General features: G+C 39.7%; 2 protein-coding genes across 4 annotated transcripts in view; one reads left to right on the top strand and one right to left on the bottom strand.

The window, feature by feature from the left end:
* AGPAT5 (1-acylglycerol-3-phosphate O-acyltransferase 5) overlaps window positions 1-18,648 on the top strand; it is a 62,263-nt gene that overhangs the window by 19,544 nt on the left and 24,071 nt on the right. For 2 of the 3 annotated variants that reach the window (XM_061177464.1, XM_061177466.1), the window contains exons 3-5: window positions 3,831-3,946; window positions 7,415-7,504; window positions 17,357-17,447. In XM_061177464.1, the coding sequence (XP_061033447.1) occupies window positions 3,831-3,946; window positions 7,415-7,504; window positions 17,357-17,447 (297 nt within the window). The remainder of the gene's footprint in view (window positions 1-3,830; window positions 3,947-7,414; window positions 7,505-17,356; window positions 17,448-18,648) is intronic. The other variant, XM_061177465.1, reaches the window with a different exon arrangement.
* Window positions 12,998-15,414, bottom strand: LOC133081371 (protein SEC13 homolog). Its single transcript, XM_061177469.1, is given in 3 exon segments — window positions 12,998-14,026; window positions 14,058-14,212; window positions 15,324-15,414. Coding segments are annotated over 3 exon segments (1,275 nt in total).

The raw sequence follows: 18,648 nt of genomic DNA, 5'->3' as shown, positions 1-18,648 counted from the left end.
TTTATATTGAGCCCCTGGTTAATTGCATTTAGAGTTTTCTTTCTGTTTAAAGAATTCTCTCTTAAAATTCCTTGTTCAGGTTCCATGCCAACTCTCCTTTTCCAGGTTTCAAGGGAAATCATGTTCTGCTAACAGAGCTTTGGTACTAGCACAAACCTGTGGAATAAGTACTCCCTGAACATTCCTGGAGGTGGGAGAAGTAGTGATAAAAATAATAATACAAAAATTATAGCCACTGCTGTCATTCGTCTGCTTACCATGTGTTGGCCTTTATATCCATGACTTCAGACTGAGGACTTCTGGGAAAACATTTGGAAGGACACAGATTTTTCACAATTCTTCTGTGTTTGGACCTGGAAGGGTAAAATGGGAAGCGTGAGCTCCTTAGGCAGCCCACGGCTGCCGTGCAAACGTTATGTGTCTCATCACAGAGAACCAGTCTGCATTCTCGTCCTCTCACCTGACCTCTGAGTGCCTGGACTTTTAGTACCGGCCCCATACCAGCCCGTCGTTCGGAGTTGAGAAGGTTACTTTTTGAATGCTTTAAAAAATCCATAATTTAGGAACATAACTAGTGATTTTAAATTACTTTAGAATTACAGGCTTCAGTTAGAATGTGATAGAAGATACGTAGCCTTTTCCCAGAAAAATGGGCACATAAAACTTTGCCTAGAGTTTGAAGTTCCAGAGAGCCCTAAAGCTTATCCAGGGACATGGCTCGTTGGCCTGTTATGTCTAGGTACCCCTTTTAAAATCCTTTTGAGGTATTAAAAACCACAACCGAGTAATCTGAAAATGTCAGTAGCAGAAAGAACATGTCAAGGACTGCTGTTCAGCTTAGGCTTCCTTGCTCACCCTCTGCAAGGCCTGCCAGAATACAAGAGTCTTTTCTTGGCCTGGCATGCCAAAGAATTGGCATTTTAATTCGTCCCTCTGGTCCCCTGTTTTCACTTGATGTGCCCTTGCTGTCTCTGCATTCTTAGTCTCTGTTAACTTATTTCTCTCCAGAGTCAGCAAGGCTGCAGTGACCACTATTCCTTCCTCTCGGCCTTCTGTAACTCTCTGCTTTGGACACTCTGTACCTTTTTAATCTCATGAAGTGTTCCCTTTTCTTGGTTTAGGTGACATTTGTCTTGGCTAACAACATGTATGGTGAGGCCTGGGCTGTGGAGTCAGACCCCGGTTCATAGGCTATTCTGCAATAGGCTGTGTGACTGTGGGCAAATGACTTAGCCTCTCTGAGCCTTATTGGTCAGGTGTGAGTCATGTCTACTGGTCAAGGCTTTTAGGCGATTTCCATAGGCTAGCTCATAATCTCACAGAGAGCCCGGCTCATACGGGCAACGAACAGTAGGGGTGCTGATGCTGACAGCTAATCCCGAGGGCGAGGGCGCGCCGGATCTGTGTTAGGCGAGTGCTCACGTGCAGGATCTCCTTCAGACTGCGCTATGCCCTTATGAGTTGGGAGCTGTTGTTACCTGATAACACCGATGAAAAAGCTGTCATCTTCTCTTGCTGCCTCTCCTCACTGCCCTCCCCTCCTCTCTTCCCAGTTAATGGGAACAACGGCTTGGGCCGGATCACCATGGAAGAATTCTTACACAGCTGCATTTCCTGATCTCATGCCAGAACACAAAATGTGAATAGTTATTATAAAGGTAATACATCAGCATCTTAGCCGTCAGTAACTCAGCTGTAGTCTAGTGTCTCCTATCTGAAACCTAGTTGAGAATTTTAAAAAGTAAAAAAGATAATTGAGTAGCAAAAATTGATGACACAAAGCTTGTGTCTTTTGACTACTAAATTAGTTCTTAAAACTTTTCCTCTAAATATTTCAGAAGTCTAAGGGTATAGCCAGGACAGTTCGTTACAACATGACATACTTTGTAAATTTTACACTTTCTCTTAAAAGTTATTGGAAGATGTATCCTAGGCCACCATATAACCTTGTGTGTTTTAATATAAAACTGCATTTTCAAATTCTTCCACATTTTAAAAAATGATTGTTCCAGGAAAAGATACCAAATCTTGTTTTTAGCCTTGTATCCCAAATATGTTCCAGAATATACTGTAGCCTGGAAACCGTACGCTAAGTTCTCAGAATTTATTCTGAGTCTGTTTACTTTTACATTAGGTATAGTTATAACACTAGCTTGATTATTTAGTTTCCAAGACGTGGTTAGAAAGAAATGTGTTTATCAGTGACTGTTTAATTGATCTGAATTACAGGGAAGGGGATAGGGAGAGGGCTTCTATAGGGAGGTACATACTTTAGAGAAGAGTGATAATTGATAGTTCCATAGAGTAGGCGTCGCCAACTGATAGACACCACTGCTGGGGATCATTTACTACAGGGGAAAATCTTTGCATCACTCTATTTAAAGGAGCCATAATAGGAATTATAGATGTAATCATTGTACCTCTTAAATCATCAAGAAAGAGTTAATTATGAATGATAAAAAAGATTAAAAAGAAAGATTTATAATAATTGATAAAACATTTTTCCAAAAGGATAATTTTTAACGTTTAAATTGGCTAATATACTTCTTTAGGATATTCTGTCCAGTATGGTGCATTGTCTAAAGAATTTCACACAGCTAAGAGTTAATCTTCCTGTAATCCTGTGGAAAACTGTCCCTTTTGGTTGAAATTTTATTGTAACTCTGTTATTTTCTTGGTTTTTATTTCCTACAGGGTTTTTATTTAAAAAAAAATTTTTTTCCTCTCGAATTTGCTCCTTTTGTTTTCATTTCCCTGGCCCTGAATACACTTGTGATCCTATGACTGAATCCTTTCACAGATTCTTATTAATTTTTTTCAAGTATCCCATCTTCCAATTCATCTGTAGATACTAGAAAAGTCTCCCTCACATTTCATTTTTATCATTTTCATTCTTATGAAGAAATAGGGTAGTTGGCAGCCATTTATTTTCAAATCCAGATCTCTCTGGTCCTCCAGACCCTTTACCATTTGCTGCCTTAACTTCATTTTATTTCCTCTTGATCTCTTTAAATCATCTCTTCTGTTTGCCATCTTCTGTACCGTTTGCTGGTCTCCGGTTCTTTGCTTTGGCAGGAAGGCTAGTCCCAAGGAAGGGCTACTTCTGTTCGGAATTTGCTCTGCTTGAAAGATCAATTAACAACCTATTTCTTCCTATAGGTTTTTTGAGTTTTTTGTTGGCACCTCACTCGTGCCTTCTTATTTTTGTTTTTTTGAACTTTTAGTCACAACATATCTATGGAATTAGAGTTATTAGCAGCCTGGCTACGTGTCCTTTGATTATGTAAAGAACACATATGTGCCCAGCATAGTTGTAAGCTTTGAGAGATCTTTGTTTTGAATTCCATTATAACCTATTATTGTGTCCTGAAAGTCATTGGTCAAGATAAAATGTCCTCGCCTCTCGTTGAACATATTGGTATATACAGAATATTTACTTGCACATGACAGTTTCATTTAGCCATTTTTTTGCTTATAATTTCATGTTTTCTAGACGTCAAGAATGAGAGAAGCCTATTTTATTTTGTTCATGCTGCTTTTGGATTACTCTGATGGTTTGTGACTTCTGCATTTTATCCCTGAGACGAGAAGCTTTTCAAGACCGTAAAAACAAAAAAACAAAAACCAACAAAAACAAATCTAAAAAACTCCACAGAATTTATATTTTGCAAATGTCTGGGGTTGTTTCAAAGTAATTTAAAAATTCTAACCCTAATATTTTCAAAGCGTATCCTCATACAGTCTTGTGAAGAGGCATTTTGTGTTTCTGTGGAGGGGATGCTGGAGTTCACCCAGGGTCACTTATGCACTAGTTGATTCTGTCTTTGCAGTTGACTGGATCGTTGCTGATATTTTGGCTATCAGGCAGAACGCTCTCGGACACGTGCGCTATGTGCTGAAAGATGGGCTGAAATGGCTTCCATTGTATGGGTGTTATTTTTATCAGGTAACTTTCCCATGCTTCTTTCTTTATATATATGTAGCTTATGAAAATTTTAGATTTTAAAATTTAACATACATTTAATATGAATGCATGAGGTTTTTTGGTTTATTTTTATGGGTTTAATAGTTTATTCTAAATTAACATGATTTTGTCTGACATTTTTAATGGTGTGTATTTATATATATATATATCTGATTACCCAGATTGTTAGATTAAATAGAAAAAAATGCAAATGTACAAAAACCAAACAAATAGAAAAATTTAAAGACCTAGAACTTGATGGACACTTACCTTAAGAAACTAAAAAGTAATTATCTGTAGGATATAAAAAAATAGTGAGCTATATATGTAAAGTGCCTAGCATGAGTGTCAGGTACATAATAAATATTCAATATATGTTATTTTATGCAAATCTTTTAAAATTACATAATAACGATCAGGTCATGGAACTATATAACAGGCTCTTTGATATTCAGAAGGGGATTACTAGCATTTTTCTATGCCTTTTCTGAATAAATTATTTGATATGTAATTTTCTAAATATTAAGAATGAAATTTGTATGGAAGACAGACTTGTTAATAAGACTTTAATAATCGATTAAAGAAAAAAAGCTAAAGTTACAGTGAGCTCTGAAAATATATAAATCTGAAAGTCATCCGCTGGCCACAAGGCAGTGGTGCCACCGATCCGTGCTGCCCCACGTCTCATGGTCAGTGTCCCTGTGGAGGTTAGTGTACTTACCGCCCGTCTCCTTTCCTCTTTTCCTGAGTCTTTTAAAGGAAAATAAAATTCATATATATTTTGACGAAAAGTATTTTAAACTACTGGGTGCATGTATAAACGGGAATAGATTAATAAGTAGTGGACTTTATGCCACGAAGTAAAATTTTCTTTTAAAAGGATTTGTTTTTTACAGTTTGTATGAAACAGAAATAATGCTATTCAAAAATAGTTATTTACAAGCAAAATATGAGGAAACAGACTCTCCAGTTTTATATTTCTTATAATTATTGTATTTATAAAATATTAAGTATTTTATATGTGTAGAAAAATGCATATTAATGTATAGACATTCAGAAAACTAAATATTTCCAAACTGCCAGCTTGTGAACATTATATAAGGTGTAGATTAACTGTAGAATTCAGAAGAGAGATCTCTTTGCTCCCTCATCCCAACCAAAAGCAGGTGTTTTGGGAACCTTACTGTTGGGTTAAATTAAAAAATAAATAAATAAAAAGGGCAGTAGCGAGCTTTTGCTCATTTAAGCCCTGTGAGTATAACTAGAGATATGTATGACAGCTGTGATTGACCTCCACTCAGTACTCTCTTTCCTCCACTCTGCTTTCGTTTCTGGCTATCTTTATTATAACACTTACCAATTCTCTTTATATCACCCACGTATACATATCTTGCTTCCTCACTAATCAGGGAGTTCCTAAGGAAAGATACCTGGTCTTCACTTCTGTAGCTTCCATATACCTGGGAAAGAACTCAGATGTTTTTTAATTAAAATAGACTTTAAGGGCTTCCCTGGTGGCGCAGTTGTTAAGAATCCGCCTGCCAATGCAGGGGACATGGGTTCAAGCCCTGGTCTGGGAAGATCCCACATGCCACGGAGCGGCTAGGCCCGTGCGCCACAACTACTGAGCCTGCGCATCTGGAGCTTGTGCTCTGCAACGGGAGAGGCCGCGACAGTGAGAGGCCCGCACACCGCGATGAAGAGTGGCCCCCGCTCGCCGCAACTAGAGAAAGCCCTGGCACAGAAACGAAGACCCAACACAGCCATAAAAAATAATTAATTAATTAATTAATTAATTAATTAATTAAAAAATAAAATAAAATAGACTTTAAGGGACTTCCCTGGTGGTGCAGTGCTTGGGAATCCACCTGCCAGTGCAGGGGACATGGGTTCGATCTTTGGTCTGGGAAGATCCCACATGCCACGGAGCAACTAAGCCCATGTGACACAACTACTGAGCCCGCGTGCCACAACTACTGAAGCCTGTGCGCCTAGAGCCTGTGCTCCGCAACAAGAGAAGGCACTGCAATGAGAAGCCCGCACACCGCAACGAAGAGTAGCCCCCGCTCGCCGCAACTAGAGAAAGCCCGCGTGCAGCAATGAAGACCCAACACAGCCAAAAATAAATAAATAAATTTATATATTAAAAAAAAGAACAAAAGATGCTCCTAGTTCTCTTAAAAAAAAAAAATAGACTTTAATAAGCAAATTAAATGACTGGGAGGAAATAGTATGTGAAGAATAGACATCACGTCATTGAAAGCTTGGGGAAGTTTCACACTGCAATATGTGCATTCTTTGGCTTTAATTCTAAAGAGTTAGTGAGGAATGAATTCTGTAGAGCACTTTGAGTTTCTTCTCTGTACTCAGGCAAGCCAGTTCATGTGTGGAAGGAACCATGACCAGAATCTAAAACCACCCTTCCTCTCCTCTTTATCCTATCCCCTCCTTGCTTCTCTTTATTTCCTTTTACTCATATTCTTGATTAAGACAAAATCAAATTCATCCAGTCGGTTAATTTTACAGATGCGTTCAAATTAGTATAAAGGAGTACAAAAAAATAGCTGACCTGATGCAAAGTTTCAATGAAGTGCACTTATGAGGTTTAATTAAGGCTACCTTAATTTTTATGAAGGTGCCTGTATTAGCCTGCTAGGACTCTCATAATAAAGTATCACACTGTGTGGCTTAAACAACAGAAATTTATTTGCTCACAGTTCTGGAGGCTGGAAGTCCAAGATCAAGGTGTCAGCGGGCTTGGTTTCTCTTGAGGCCTCTTTCTTTGGCTTGTAGACAGCTGCCTTCTCCCTGTGTCTCTCCTTTGCATGCACTTGTCTGTGTCCTAATCTCTCCTTATAAGGCGCCATTCCTATTGGATCAGGGCCCACTCTTATGACCTCATTTATTTTCCTAAAAGCCCCATCTCCAAATACCGTCACATCGGGGGTTAGGGCTTCAACATAAGAATCTGGCGGGGAGAACAGAATTCAGTCAATGACAGTACGACATAAATATGTAGCAGGGTCAGTTTCTAAAATTTCAGAAGATAGTGTTTGTTGAAAGGAGAATTTTTAGTTACTCCATAATAAGTCAGTGGAGAAATTGAGAGCTAAGATCCATCTGATTGAATTTTTGATTTTAAAAAATGTATTTTTAAGAAAGAAAGCATTTCTAACTGCCAACAGAACTAAATATTCATATATTTTCCAGTAAAATGTCGCACACAGTTTTATTTGAATTGTATTGAAAGCGTAGGAGAATTTTCAGCTAGTGTTCTCTAGATGCTAACATATGAATGTATTAAATATAATTTAATTCCTAAAATGTAATTTTATTCTTCACTCTTTGGGAATAAAGTTAACCCTTTTGATGACTGGCCATTGGATATTTTAATGGTAAATACTTTTTTCCCCTCTTTTTTTTCCTTTTTTTTCTTTTTTTATGTGGCAGCATGGAGGGATCTATGTAAAGAGAAGTGCCAAATTCAATGAAAAGGAAATGAGAAAAAAGCTGCAGAGCTACATCAATGCAGGAACTCCAGTAAGATTGCGCTCATTTTCATTATTTTTCTTATCAACTCTCATTTTTTAATTTAAACATTAAATTAGCGTTTAAGAATTGTTTTGAAAATATAGTATCCCGTGTGTAATAAATAATTCAGAGTTTTTGAGGCAACAAAAACCCTCTAAATATAGGTAAGCAGTTACTTTTGGCCACCAGAAAGATTGCGGCAGGCAATTCGATCCTTTGCTGGTAGTTGTCAGTATTGACCTTAAAGAGGAGTAACAAGAACATTTGTTGTCTTCAGTCTATAAATAGAAAACAGAACTGCGCTTGTAACCTTACGCTTCAGCCACTTCAGAGCTCCTCTAACTCCGCTTCTTCAGAGTCACATGGAGTTTTAGAACAGCTGTTTTCTGTCAGTATAAATTTGGATTTCTTGTATCTGTTGAGTTATTTGAAAAGTCCGAAAAAGTACGAATATCTACAAATGAAGAATCATTGAGTGTAAATATTATTTATAAAACCTTGCTCGTCCCAGAAGAAATCTCAATATTCTCTTTGAAGAATGCTGATTGCTGCCCTATGGCTTTTCCCCGGCCCTCTCCGAGGACAGAGCAACATGATTGCAGTGACTCCCTGAGCTTTATTCCCCAGTGCATGGCATGGTTTTCTGTCCTGGTGCTCAGAAACCTAGCTCACAGTTACCAGTTCTGTTCTTTTCTTTTTTCATTCCCTCTCTCCTCCTCCTCCCCGCCCAGTTGCCCTCTCTCTCCACCTTCCGCTTCTTCTCTTCTTGCTCACGGTGCCTTCTTTCCTTGTGTGCTTGGTGATCTTTGTCTGCGCTTGATTGTATCTGGAAAATTATTTGCAGAAATCAGCTCAAGCGTAAGATGAAAGTGCCTTCCCCCAGAGAACACTGGCATTTGTTTCAGCTGGGCCCCTTGAGGCTCCTCTCGTCTGGGCCCACCCAAACCAAATTCTGAGCTTGAGGCCAACTGGACCACCCAGGCGACGCAACCAAGGTGGCAAGTCCACGTGAGGCCTGGATTGCCTGCTTTACTTTTACACCAGGAGGGAAGCCTTCGGTGCTCCCTCCACTTCTGGGTCACTCTCACTGTTTCCAGCAGAAGGTCTGTGGCCTTCCATTTCGATTCCCCTCACCTTTTGAATCTCTTAGAACGAAAGTTCTTTTCTGGCCTTACTTTTGCTTTACTGTGTTTGCTTTAATTTTGGTCTTACCATCTTGTCAGCTCTTGGATACTTTTAAGATGATGTTATATCCAGCTTTTTAAGTTGTTTTCAGTAGGAAAGTCAGTTCAGATAACCTAATCTTGGGCTACCGGAGAACTTTTGTGTTTTTCTAGTGTTTTGATGTTCATGCAGTGATGCTGAATGGCAAGCTCGTGAGGCAGTGCTGTGAGCCGCTGTCACTTCAGGTCACTATAGGTCTGAGGCCGGTTTCTTAGAATCTGGATGAATCTTCATTTTTTAATATTAAAGGCTATGAAACAGATACATAATCTCAGACTCTTCATTATGCTCTTTTGTTTCTGAAAGTTAATCACATAATTGACAGGGTGGAATATATTTATCAAGTCAACTTCCATACGGCTTAATTTTCCTCACAGAAATCTATGGTTAATCATTAAATCAGCTCTTATTATTCACTACTAGTATTATTTGAGAGACTGCAGAATTTTGTTTCCAAAAATATGTCTGAAATATAAATTACTAAGAAATACATCTTCTCCATAAATATTGCTGAGACAGTATTTTTACAAGGTACTTATCAGTTGGTGGTGCAAATGAAACATTTATGATAAAAATAACTACTTCATCTATAGAAGTCACTTAGTCAGCATTGGAGCCATGCGGTTTACAGCACAAATATGGAATCTTGTGCTTTGTTTCTTCCCAAATTTAACTCAAGTTCCTTTTCAAATGTGAGGCAACCTAGTGCGTAAGATATTGGCTTTGAAATCAGATTTGAGTTTAAATTCCAGATCTGCCATTTAAACTTTGTTACTTTGTACATCACTTAACTTCTCTAAGCTTTAGTTTCCTTGTATGGTAAATTTGTTAATAATTACTGAGTTTGGTAGATAGGATTAAATAACATGTTTGAAAATTATGCTTATTGTATTTTCCTATTGCTGCTGTAACAAAGTACCACAAACTTACCGGCTTAAAATAACACAAATATTGGATATAACAGCAAAAGCACAGGTAACAGAAAGATAAACAAATGGGACTACATCAAACTAAAAAGTTTCTGCACAGCAAAGGAAATAATCAGCAAAATGAAAAAGCAGCCTACGGAATGGGAGAGAATACTTGCAAACCACATATTCTATCCAATAACGTGTTAATTCCCAAAATATTTGAGGAACTCATGCAACTCACTAGCAAAAAAACAAATAACTCAATTGAAAATGGGCAAGGGACTTGAAAAGACATTTCTCCAAAGAAGACATACAAATGGCCAACAGGTGCATGAAAGGTGCTCAGCATCACTTATCATCAGGAAAATGCCAGTCACAACCACAGTGAGATATCACCTCACACCTGTTAGGATGGCTGTTATCAAAAAGTCAGAAGATGAAAGTGTTTGTAAGCATATAGAAAAGTTAGCCGATGTTGGTGGGAATATAAGAATTCCATAGTGGTACAGCCATTATGGAAAACAGAATGGAGGTACCTCAAAAGATTAAAAAAAAGAACTACCATATGATCCAGCAATTCCACTCCTGGGTATATATCCAAAAAAATAAAATTACTATCTTGAGGAGACATCTGCATTCCCATGTTCATTCACAGCAGCCAAGATATGGAAACAACCTAAGTGTCCGTTGACAGATGAATAGATAAAGAAAATGTGGTGTACACAGACACACACACACAAAAAATGGAATTTTTTCAGCCTTAAAAAAGAAGGAAATCCTGTCCTTTGCAACAACATGGATGAACCTCAAGGGCATCATGCTAAGTGAAATAAGCTTGACACAGAAAGACAAACACTGCATGGTCTCACTTACATGTGGAATCTAAAAAAGCTGAACTCACAGAACCAGAGGGTAGAATGGTAGTTCCCAGGGCTGGGAGTTGGGGGAAATGGGGAGATATTGGTCAAAGGGTACGAACCTTCAGTTACAAGATGAATAAATTCTGGAGATGTAATGTACAGTATGGTGACTATACTTAGTAATAACATATTACGTACTTGAAATTTGCTAAAAGAGTAGATTTTAAGTGTTCCTACCATAAAAAAATATGGTAACTATGTGAGGTGATGGACATATAAATTAATTTGATTGTGGTAATCATTTCACAGTGTACATGTATAGTAAGACATCATGTTGCACACCTTAAATATATACAATTTTTATTTGTCAGTCATACCTCAATAAAGCCAGAAAAAAATAATAACACTAATTTATTATCTAAATCATTCTGGAGGCCGGCAGTTCAAAATGGGTCTCACTGGACTAAAATCAAGGTGTCAGTGCACTGAGGTCCTTAGGGAGATTCTGAGGGAGAATCCATTTTCTTGCCTTTTCCAGTTTCTGGAGATTGCCTGCCTTCCTAGCTCACGACTTCTTTCTGTCTGCAAAGCCAGCAGTGGCCGGTCTGGTCTCTTTCGTGCTGGCCACGTCTTTGGTTCTGACTCTTCTGCCTCCATCTTTCCTGTTCTTGTAATCACGTGATTGCGTCGGGCGCCCCCCTGACGTTCCACGATCAGCCCTTACCCTGAGGTCCAGTGGCTAGTAGTCTTAAATCCCCCTTTGCCATAACCTGCCCTATTCACAGGTTCTGAGCATTAGGAGCTGGACATTTGGGGGAGGGGCCATTGTTCTGCCTGCCACACTCGTGTGCATCTGTGTGATTTTATCACTGTTTTCTGATCATACATAGAGCACATCCATAATTCAATAATACACTCTTTGAGGAAAGAGATAAGATACTTTGTATCCTCCACATTTTTGTATTCTTTCCTCTGTAAATGTACAATGGAATTTTTAATGGGTTGAATGTTTCTGATTATAAATGTAGAAAACTTTGTAAAGAAGTTACGCTGTGCTAGATTGGTTTAATTTGGGAGACAGAAGGCAGAGAAGAACCATCTTATTTATATTCTGTGCATCTCAGTATGAAATAGCTTTTTATTTAAAGAGAAAGCAAGTAATTAAATGATGTCTAGCTAATCAAAACTTATTACGTTCTGAGATGTTATTTCTGTATAAATGTGCCTGCTCTGGAACTCTTTAGTAAACTAGTAGAATTTTTAAAAACCAGAGGGGAAGGAAACAGTATGTTTTAAGAGCCTGCCACACAGGGCTTGATATTTTCACATATTTCCTTTAATCCTCACAGCAACCCTGAGCCTTCATTCGGGAGAGAGAAACCGAGATTCGCTTAAAAAGTAAATTAACTTTTCCAAAGCATGGAGCAAAGGCTGCTTTTAGTAGAAAATCATTGGTTCCATAGTTGGTTACAATTTGAATATATTTTAAACTCTTAAATAGCTCTTTTCTTTTCGAATAGACTGTTAATGTGAAATAGCCTGCTAATTTTCCATTAGAGGCTAAAGTACGTGTGTTTAAAGTGGTATATCACATCTTGAATATAGAGTTTTCTTACGTGGAAGGTCATCACTAAAGAAAAACAGACTCTCTGGTTCCTTCCAAACGAAAATTTAGCAGAATAAAAGAGTTATATGAACAGTAGCAAAAATCTTGTACATAATTTGATTGGTTTGTGACAGTTTGTCAGTTTTTTCCTGTCGTCCTCGTGGCTTCCCTGTCCTTGAGCAGGGATTTCACTTCTATTTTCCCTAATTGAGAAGCAGGTCCAGAAATGTCAGACCCTGTGGTCATTCTTCTCTTGCCCTACCTCCTGGTCTACTTTTAGTCCCTCCACCTCCTCTGCTGCCACCCTCTCTATTTCCAGGGGAACTAAAGAAGGGAGCAGCCTTTTTGGTCAGCAATTTGAAAGCCGTAGCAAGGAAGTTATCAGATGAGAACACCTCTCTGTTGTGCTGGGCTCTCATTCCTGAGAGAAGCAGAACTGCTTTGTCTCATGGCCTTTGGAGGTAGTTAACTGAGAAGGCAACACACAAAGCTGTTGGCAGGGAAGGCCGGTCCCCTAGGTCAGGGTGATTAGCTGCTCAGGTCACGTTGTTCTTCTTCCCACCAGATGCACCATCGCAGATTTCTAAAGCAGATCTGTTTTCACTGTCACAGCAAATTGCAACGTTATTTTGCACCAGGCACTGTACTGAGTAGATTATATGACTTCCCACCTTTTTTTTTTTTTAAGAAGCAATATGAGTTTAATTACTCTGGAAACAATCACCCCCCAAATGATGCCTGAACCTAAAAGGTACATAAAAGTGACCAAAAATATCTTAAAATAATAGAGCTGAAGGTTAATTGTCATTTTTCCCTCAGAGCAAGTGTGTGTTCAGCTGGACAGTAAATTACAAACTATATCAAACCATGTTAAGGCAGATGATAAATCTGGTTGCATTTGTTACAACTCCGGGAGAGTGATCTCGTGGGAGTTGGGCGTTCGTCCTCCCAGCTGTGTGGTCCGTTGGCCCGGGAAGGGGCAGCCCTGGAGGCAGCAGGTGGAGACCGGGCCCTGCCTGTCTTGCCACTGCTCCTTCTGCTGACCCCCTGTGACGGAAGTGGACACAAGACCCTGGCCCTTGTCGACATCACTGATGCACACCCACTGCCCGTCGACCGACTCCTTCCGCAGGGTCACCTTATTGTCTCCACCTGAGGCGGCCAGGATGTTGGCTGTGATGGACCAGCTCACATGCCATACGACATCATTGAACTTGTGCAGCAGTTTGGGGGACCACGCATTGCCCGAGGCACCGTCACAGGTCCAGACGAACACTGGACCATCCTGGGAGCAGCTGGCGATGGTGCTGGCGGGCAGGCCGATGGAGGGGGCCCGGGCCACGTCTCAAACCCACTCGGTGTGCGCTTCCAACTTCTGCCCTTCCTCCCGCTGGCCGTCCTCCTCCTCCTCCCACAGTTTGATGAGGTTGTCACAGCCAGCTAATGCAAACTTCTTGGTGTAGTTGGGCTTCTGCCCAGGTGGCTGGTCTGTGAGGCTTCCAGGTCCGACAGCAGGGGCCCAGCTGACGGCATTGCAGCCAACAGTGTGAGCATGGTTGGTGTTCTTCACTTCCCACTGGCCCAACCTGGTGTAAGTCAGCAGAGAAATGGCCCCATCCCAGCTCCCACAGGCTAGGATCAGGCCGTAGTCACGGGGGGCCCAGCACACAGAGTTTACTGTGTGCTCATGCGTCTTCTCCCAGGTGCCATTTTCCTCTTTCCAGATGATGACTTTCCGGTCGTAGGAGCAGGATGCCGGGACATTGCCGTACGTGGGGTGGGCCCAGGCCACTGGCCACACAGGACCCTCATGACCCCTGAGGTCGGCGATGAGGGTCTGCCCTCCGTTGAGCACGTCGCAGATCTTGACGGACCTGTCTGCTGAGCGGGTTGCCGGGCGGGTGCCACAGTAGTCCACCTGGGCATCATGCTGCAGAGGGAGGACTGCTCGGGAAGCCGGCAGGAATCCTGTCCTCATGGGAGGTGTCCACAGTGGTAACTACTGACGCCGTGGTCACGGCAGCTCCAGGCCTTGGACATGGCAGGTCCCAGCGGCGCGTCGACTTATCACCTTCTATCGTTGTAATATCCCAGTGAGGCGTAGGTACCACTGTCACTTCATTTTATAGATGAGGAAACTTAAGGTGCAGAGAGGAGGAGGAGGTCATCCAGGGTCTCGGGGCCTATAAGGGGAGAGTCCGGGATTGAAGTCAGTTATTCATACTGCTTTGTGCTTTCTCTAGTGACAGTCTTTGTAAATACAATTTCCTATAGAAGACCACCTACTTTGTGGCGTAATGGCCATAAAATAACTTTATTTGTTGTTTAGCCAGTGACCTTAATAATTTAATAATAATTCATTGTGTGACTGTCATATTTTACTTTTTTAATGTAACTTTTATTCTGTGTAATGATCAGTTTCTTTTAAAGTTTGGAACCCATTCACTGACTTGTGGAAGATAGTAATGGGCTTTGGCCTGTTTGTTTGTTTGTTGAGATGTAATTCACAGACTGTAACATTCACCATCCTATAGCATATAATGCAGTGGTGTTCCATGTGTCCGCCAAGTTGTGCGACCATCAGCATTGTGTAATTCCAGGACATCTTCATCACCCCCAGAGGGAACCCTGGCCTCCCAGCAGTCACTCCCTGCTTGCTCCTCTTCCCATCCTGCGCCTAGAAAATCTGTAAAATTCGTGCGGTCTAATTTTGTTTCATGCTATTCTTCCACTTCCACATTTAGTTACGTTGGCTTTTTCTTAGTCCTGCAGTGCCCCAGCTCTTCCCCACCTGAGAGTCTGCACACATGCGTCTTCTATCTGGTGGCTCCCTCTCTCTTTTTTACTGAAGTACTGTTGCTGAGGTGTGATTGATGTGCAGTAGGCTGCAGACGGTTACTGTGTAGAATTTGATGAGTTTTGGTGTCTGTATACATCCGTATACAGTTTTGGTGTCTGTATACAAACCATTGCCACAATCAAGATACTGCACATATCCACAAGCTCCAAAAGTGTCCTTGTGCCTCTTTGTGCCTGTTCCGTCTCAAGGCAATCACGGAGTTGCTTTCTGTCACTATGGATTAGTTTGTACTTTTTAGAATTTTATATAAATGGAATCATACAGTTTGTACTCTTTGTTTGGGAGTGAGTTTGGCTTCTTCCACTTAGCATAATCATTTTGAGATTCCTCCAATCATTGTATGTGTCAATAGCTTGTTTCTTTTTACTGCTGCTGAGCAGCCTCGAATAGAACTGGTGAGGGTGGGCGTCCTTGCCTTGTTCCTCGTCTGCTGGGGAAAGCACCTGTTCTTTTATCATTCTTTAGGCTTTAGACCCATCATCCATTCTGGTTTCCCTCGTGTCATTTTCTTTCATAACACTTTGTTCTTTTTCTTCGTAGTCACATAGTATGTAATTATATATTTTTATTTTTTTAGTGTACTTTTTTGTCACTTGTCTCCAAAGACCATATTGTTTTGTTACTCTGTATATAGCACCTCGCACATAATAGGTGTACAAGAAATATTTCTTGAATGAACCCTGAATGAATAGTTCTTTCTTACTTTCTTGCTAACCATCAGTGTTTTTTAAGTAAAACATCTGAGAGACAGAAAATAATACCACATGAGTTATTAACCATTCCAATCATGAATTGTTTTATTTATAAATGATTGAGTGAAAAGCTCATAACCTTCATTAATTGCTTTCATGGCTTTGAATACAAACTTTATTAATTTAAAATGTTTTCTCGTGAGAATGAATTTGTGGTTTTTGGAACTAATTTTAGTATTTTTCTTCTGGTTTTTCCTTCTGGCTCCTGGAACATAATAAGGAATTCTTAATTAAAAAAATTTTTTTACCCAGTTTTCTACATTTTTTGACCACTCTGAAAAGATAACCAAACACAACCTATTAATCTAAGTTAGGCAAAGATAGTAGGTTCTAAAAATTATATATATGGATGGATAAAAAGCTTCTGCATTTGCATGGAAGCTGAAAACGCAAAATTGCAGAGCCACCATTATACCAGCTTTTCAGGTGAAACTTTGGAAGAGAATGATCATATGTTTATCTAATGAAAAAATTCAGATCTTCACATAGGTTCATTTAGATCTGTGTGAAAATCATAGATCATTCAGATAAAAGAATACTTCTGTGCTGGACATCTAGGTAGATGGTCTTACCTGGGATCTGGTAAGGATGGATAAAATGAACATACTTTTCTCTCATGAGCTCCTTAAGTTTAGACTAATTGATGACTTAGTAAACATCCAGCTTGATTTATAACTTCATTTATAATTACATTGTTTTAATTTATGAGGCCACTTGTAAACTGAGTCATTTAAAATGCATTAAGGGAGTCCTATAAAATAAGAATACTGTGTGAATCTTTTGAAATACGAACAGCTATTACCTTTTATATTGTGGAAATTTATATATTTATGTATGGTTTCCCTCAAATGAGATGTACTTAGGGACCCTGATGTCTAAAATTTACACGTTTTCTTTTTATTTATTAATTTATTTATTTTATTTATTTTGGCTGCTCTGGGTCTTCGTTGCCACGCGTGGGCTTTTCTCTAGTTGCGGCAAGCAGGGGCTACTCTTTGTTGCGGTGTGCCGGCTTCTCATTGCGGTGGCTTCTCTTGTTGCAGAGCACAGGCTCTAGGCGCGTGGGCTTCAATAGTTGTGGCGCACAGGCTCAGTAGTTGTGGCTCGCGGGCTCTAGAGCGCAGGCTCAGTAGTTGTGGCGCACGGGCTTAGTTGCTCCGCAGCATGTGGGATCTTCCCGGACCAGGGCTTGAACCCATGTCCCGTGCATTGGCAGGCGGATTCTTAACCACTGCGCCACCAGGGAAGCCCTAAAATGTACACCTTTTCAAAAGTCATTTTGCAGACTCTTAGGGGGAAATAAACCTCTTTCATTGATGAATTGAGGCTTTGTATGAGTCATTGTTGGCCAGTTTTTAAATTAGTGAATATTTGCATGTAATTAGAAATGTTGGATTCTTAATGACTGACCGACAAATGAATGTAGGACTGCATTTCACATATAGTCTATGTTATGTTAAGACTTAACTGAATTTGTGCATTTTGGTTGTTCTGCTTGAAATGAAGGTCATAGGTAATTGAATATACATTTTTTTTTTCCCCACCATGGGAAATACTCTTAGGATTAATAGGGTTAGCATTGATAAGTTAGCAGCAACAATAAAAACACTCACATAAAACAAACCAAATTTTCTTTATGGCTTCACAGATGTATCTTGTGATTTTTCCAGAGGGAACAAGGTATAATCCAGAACTAACAAAAGTCATTTCAGCTAGTCAAACATTTGCTGCTCAAGAAGGTAAGTAAAAAATTACCTATATTTGAAAATAAAATTTTTAAAGATAATGACCTTTTAAATTTTTGTTCCTAGAGAAGATATTTATGTTTTACAACAGATGAAATGAATGAATGTTTTTATTCCGTGAGTGAATGTCTGTATTATTTCTTAGGAAATGAAGTTTCTTCTCATTAATTCATATGTATGTTATTACATATGTCTGCGAGATTAAATTCAAGTGCTTCCCACGGTACATATTTTGGTACCATGGATTTAGGCACAATCTATCTGGGCACATGATTACTTAGATGGAACCTTCTTCTGCAGTATGGGTTCTGTGTGGCGGACAGAGTTTCTGTTTTGTAGGTTGGCAGACCTAGATCGGAATCCGAATTCTGACATTTATTAGCGGTATGGCTGCAGCTGCCTGATGTTACTGAGTGTCAGTTTGCTCATCTCTTAAAAAAGATCTGTGGATTCTGCATCCATGGATTCAATCAACCACAGATGGAAAATATTTTTTAAAAATTTGTTTCAGGAAGTTCCAAAAAGCAGAAGTTGAAATTGCCATGCTGGCAACTATTTACATAGCATTTACATTGCCCTTACAACTATTTACGTAGCATTTGTGTTGTATAGTTATTATAAGAAATCTAGAGTTGATTTAAAGCATACGGGAGGATATGCGTAGGTTATATGCAAATACTAGGCCATTTTATATAAGGGACTTGAGCATCTGTGAATTTTGGTATTCAAGGGGTAGAGTTGGGATTGGGGGTAGTCTTAGAAGCAACCCCCTGTGGATACCAAGGGGTATGCCTAAGTCTGTGTAAGAATTAAAGTAGAAGATATGTGAAGTTCCTACTGGAGAATATTACACACAGTTAGTTCACAGTACTTAAAAGCTCTTAATGTCCCCAATAATGAGAATGTTCTTAACATCCATATTTTAGAAAATTGGATAAGTGATACACCAATAAGCTATACAATTTAACCACATTGGCTGTGTTCTCAAAGGTGTCTCTAAAGATTGACTGAAGATTAGCATGTGATCTGCCTACTTTGATCAGATGCCTTGTTGCGGCGCTCTGCCAGGGCCTCTGAGGTTATGAGAGCCTGCTGCAAGGGTGGTACTGTTCTGTGTCTGCTCTGACCCATGTGGTAGTGAGCATTCGAAATGTGGCTGGTGCATCAGAGGAAATGCATGTTTAATTCTAGCTGG

This window comes from Eubalaena glacialis, chromosome 20 (assembly GCF_028564815.1).
Source record: "Eubalaena glacialis isolate mEubGla1 chromosome 20, mEubGla1.1.hap2.+ XY, whole genome shotgun sequence".
Taxonomy (NCBI): domain Eukaryota; kingdom Metazoa; phylum Chordata; class Mammalia; order Artiodactyla; family Balaenidae; genus Eubalaena; species Eubalaena glacialis.
The sequence above is the reverse complement of the archived record's forward strand: the minus strand, read 5'-3'. Positions and strand labels throughout refer to the sequence as shown.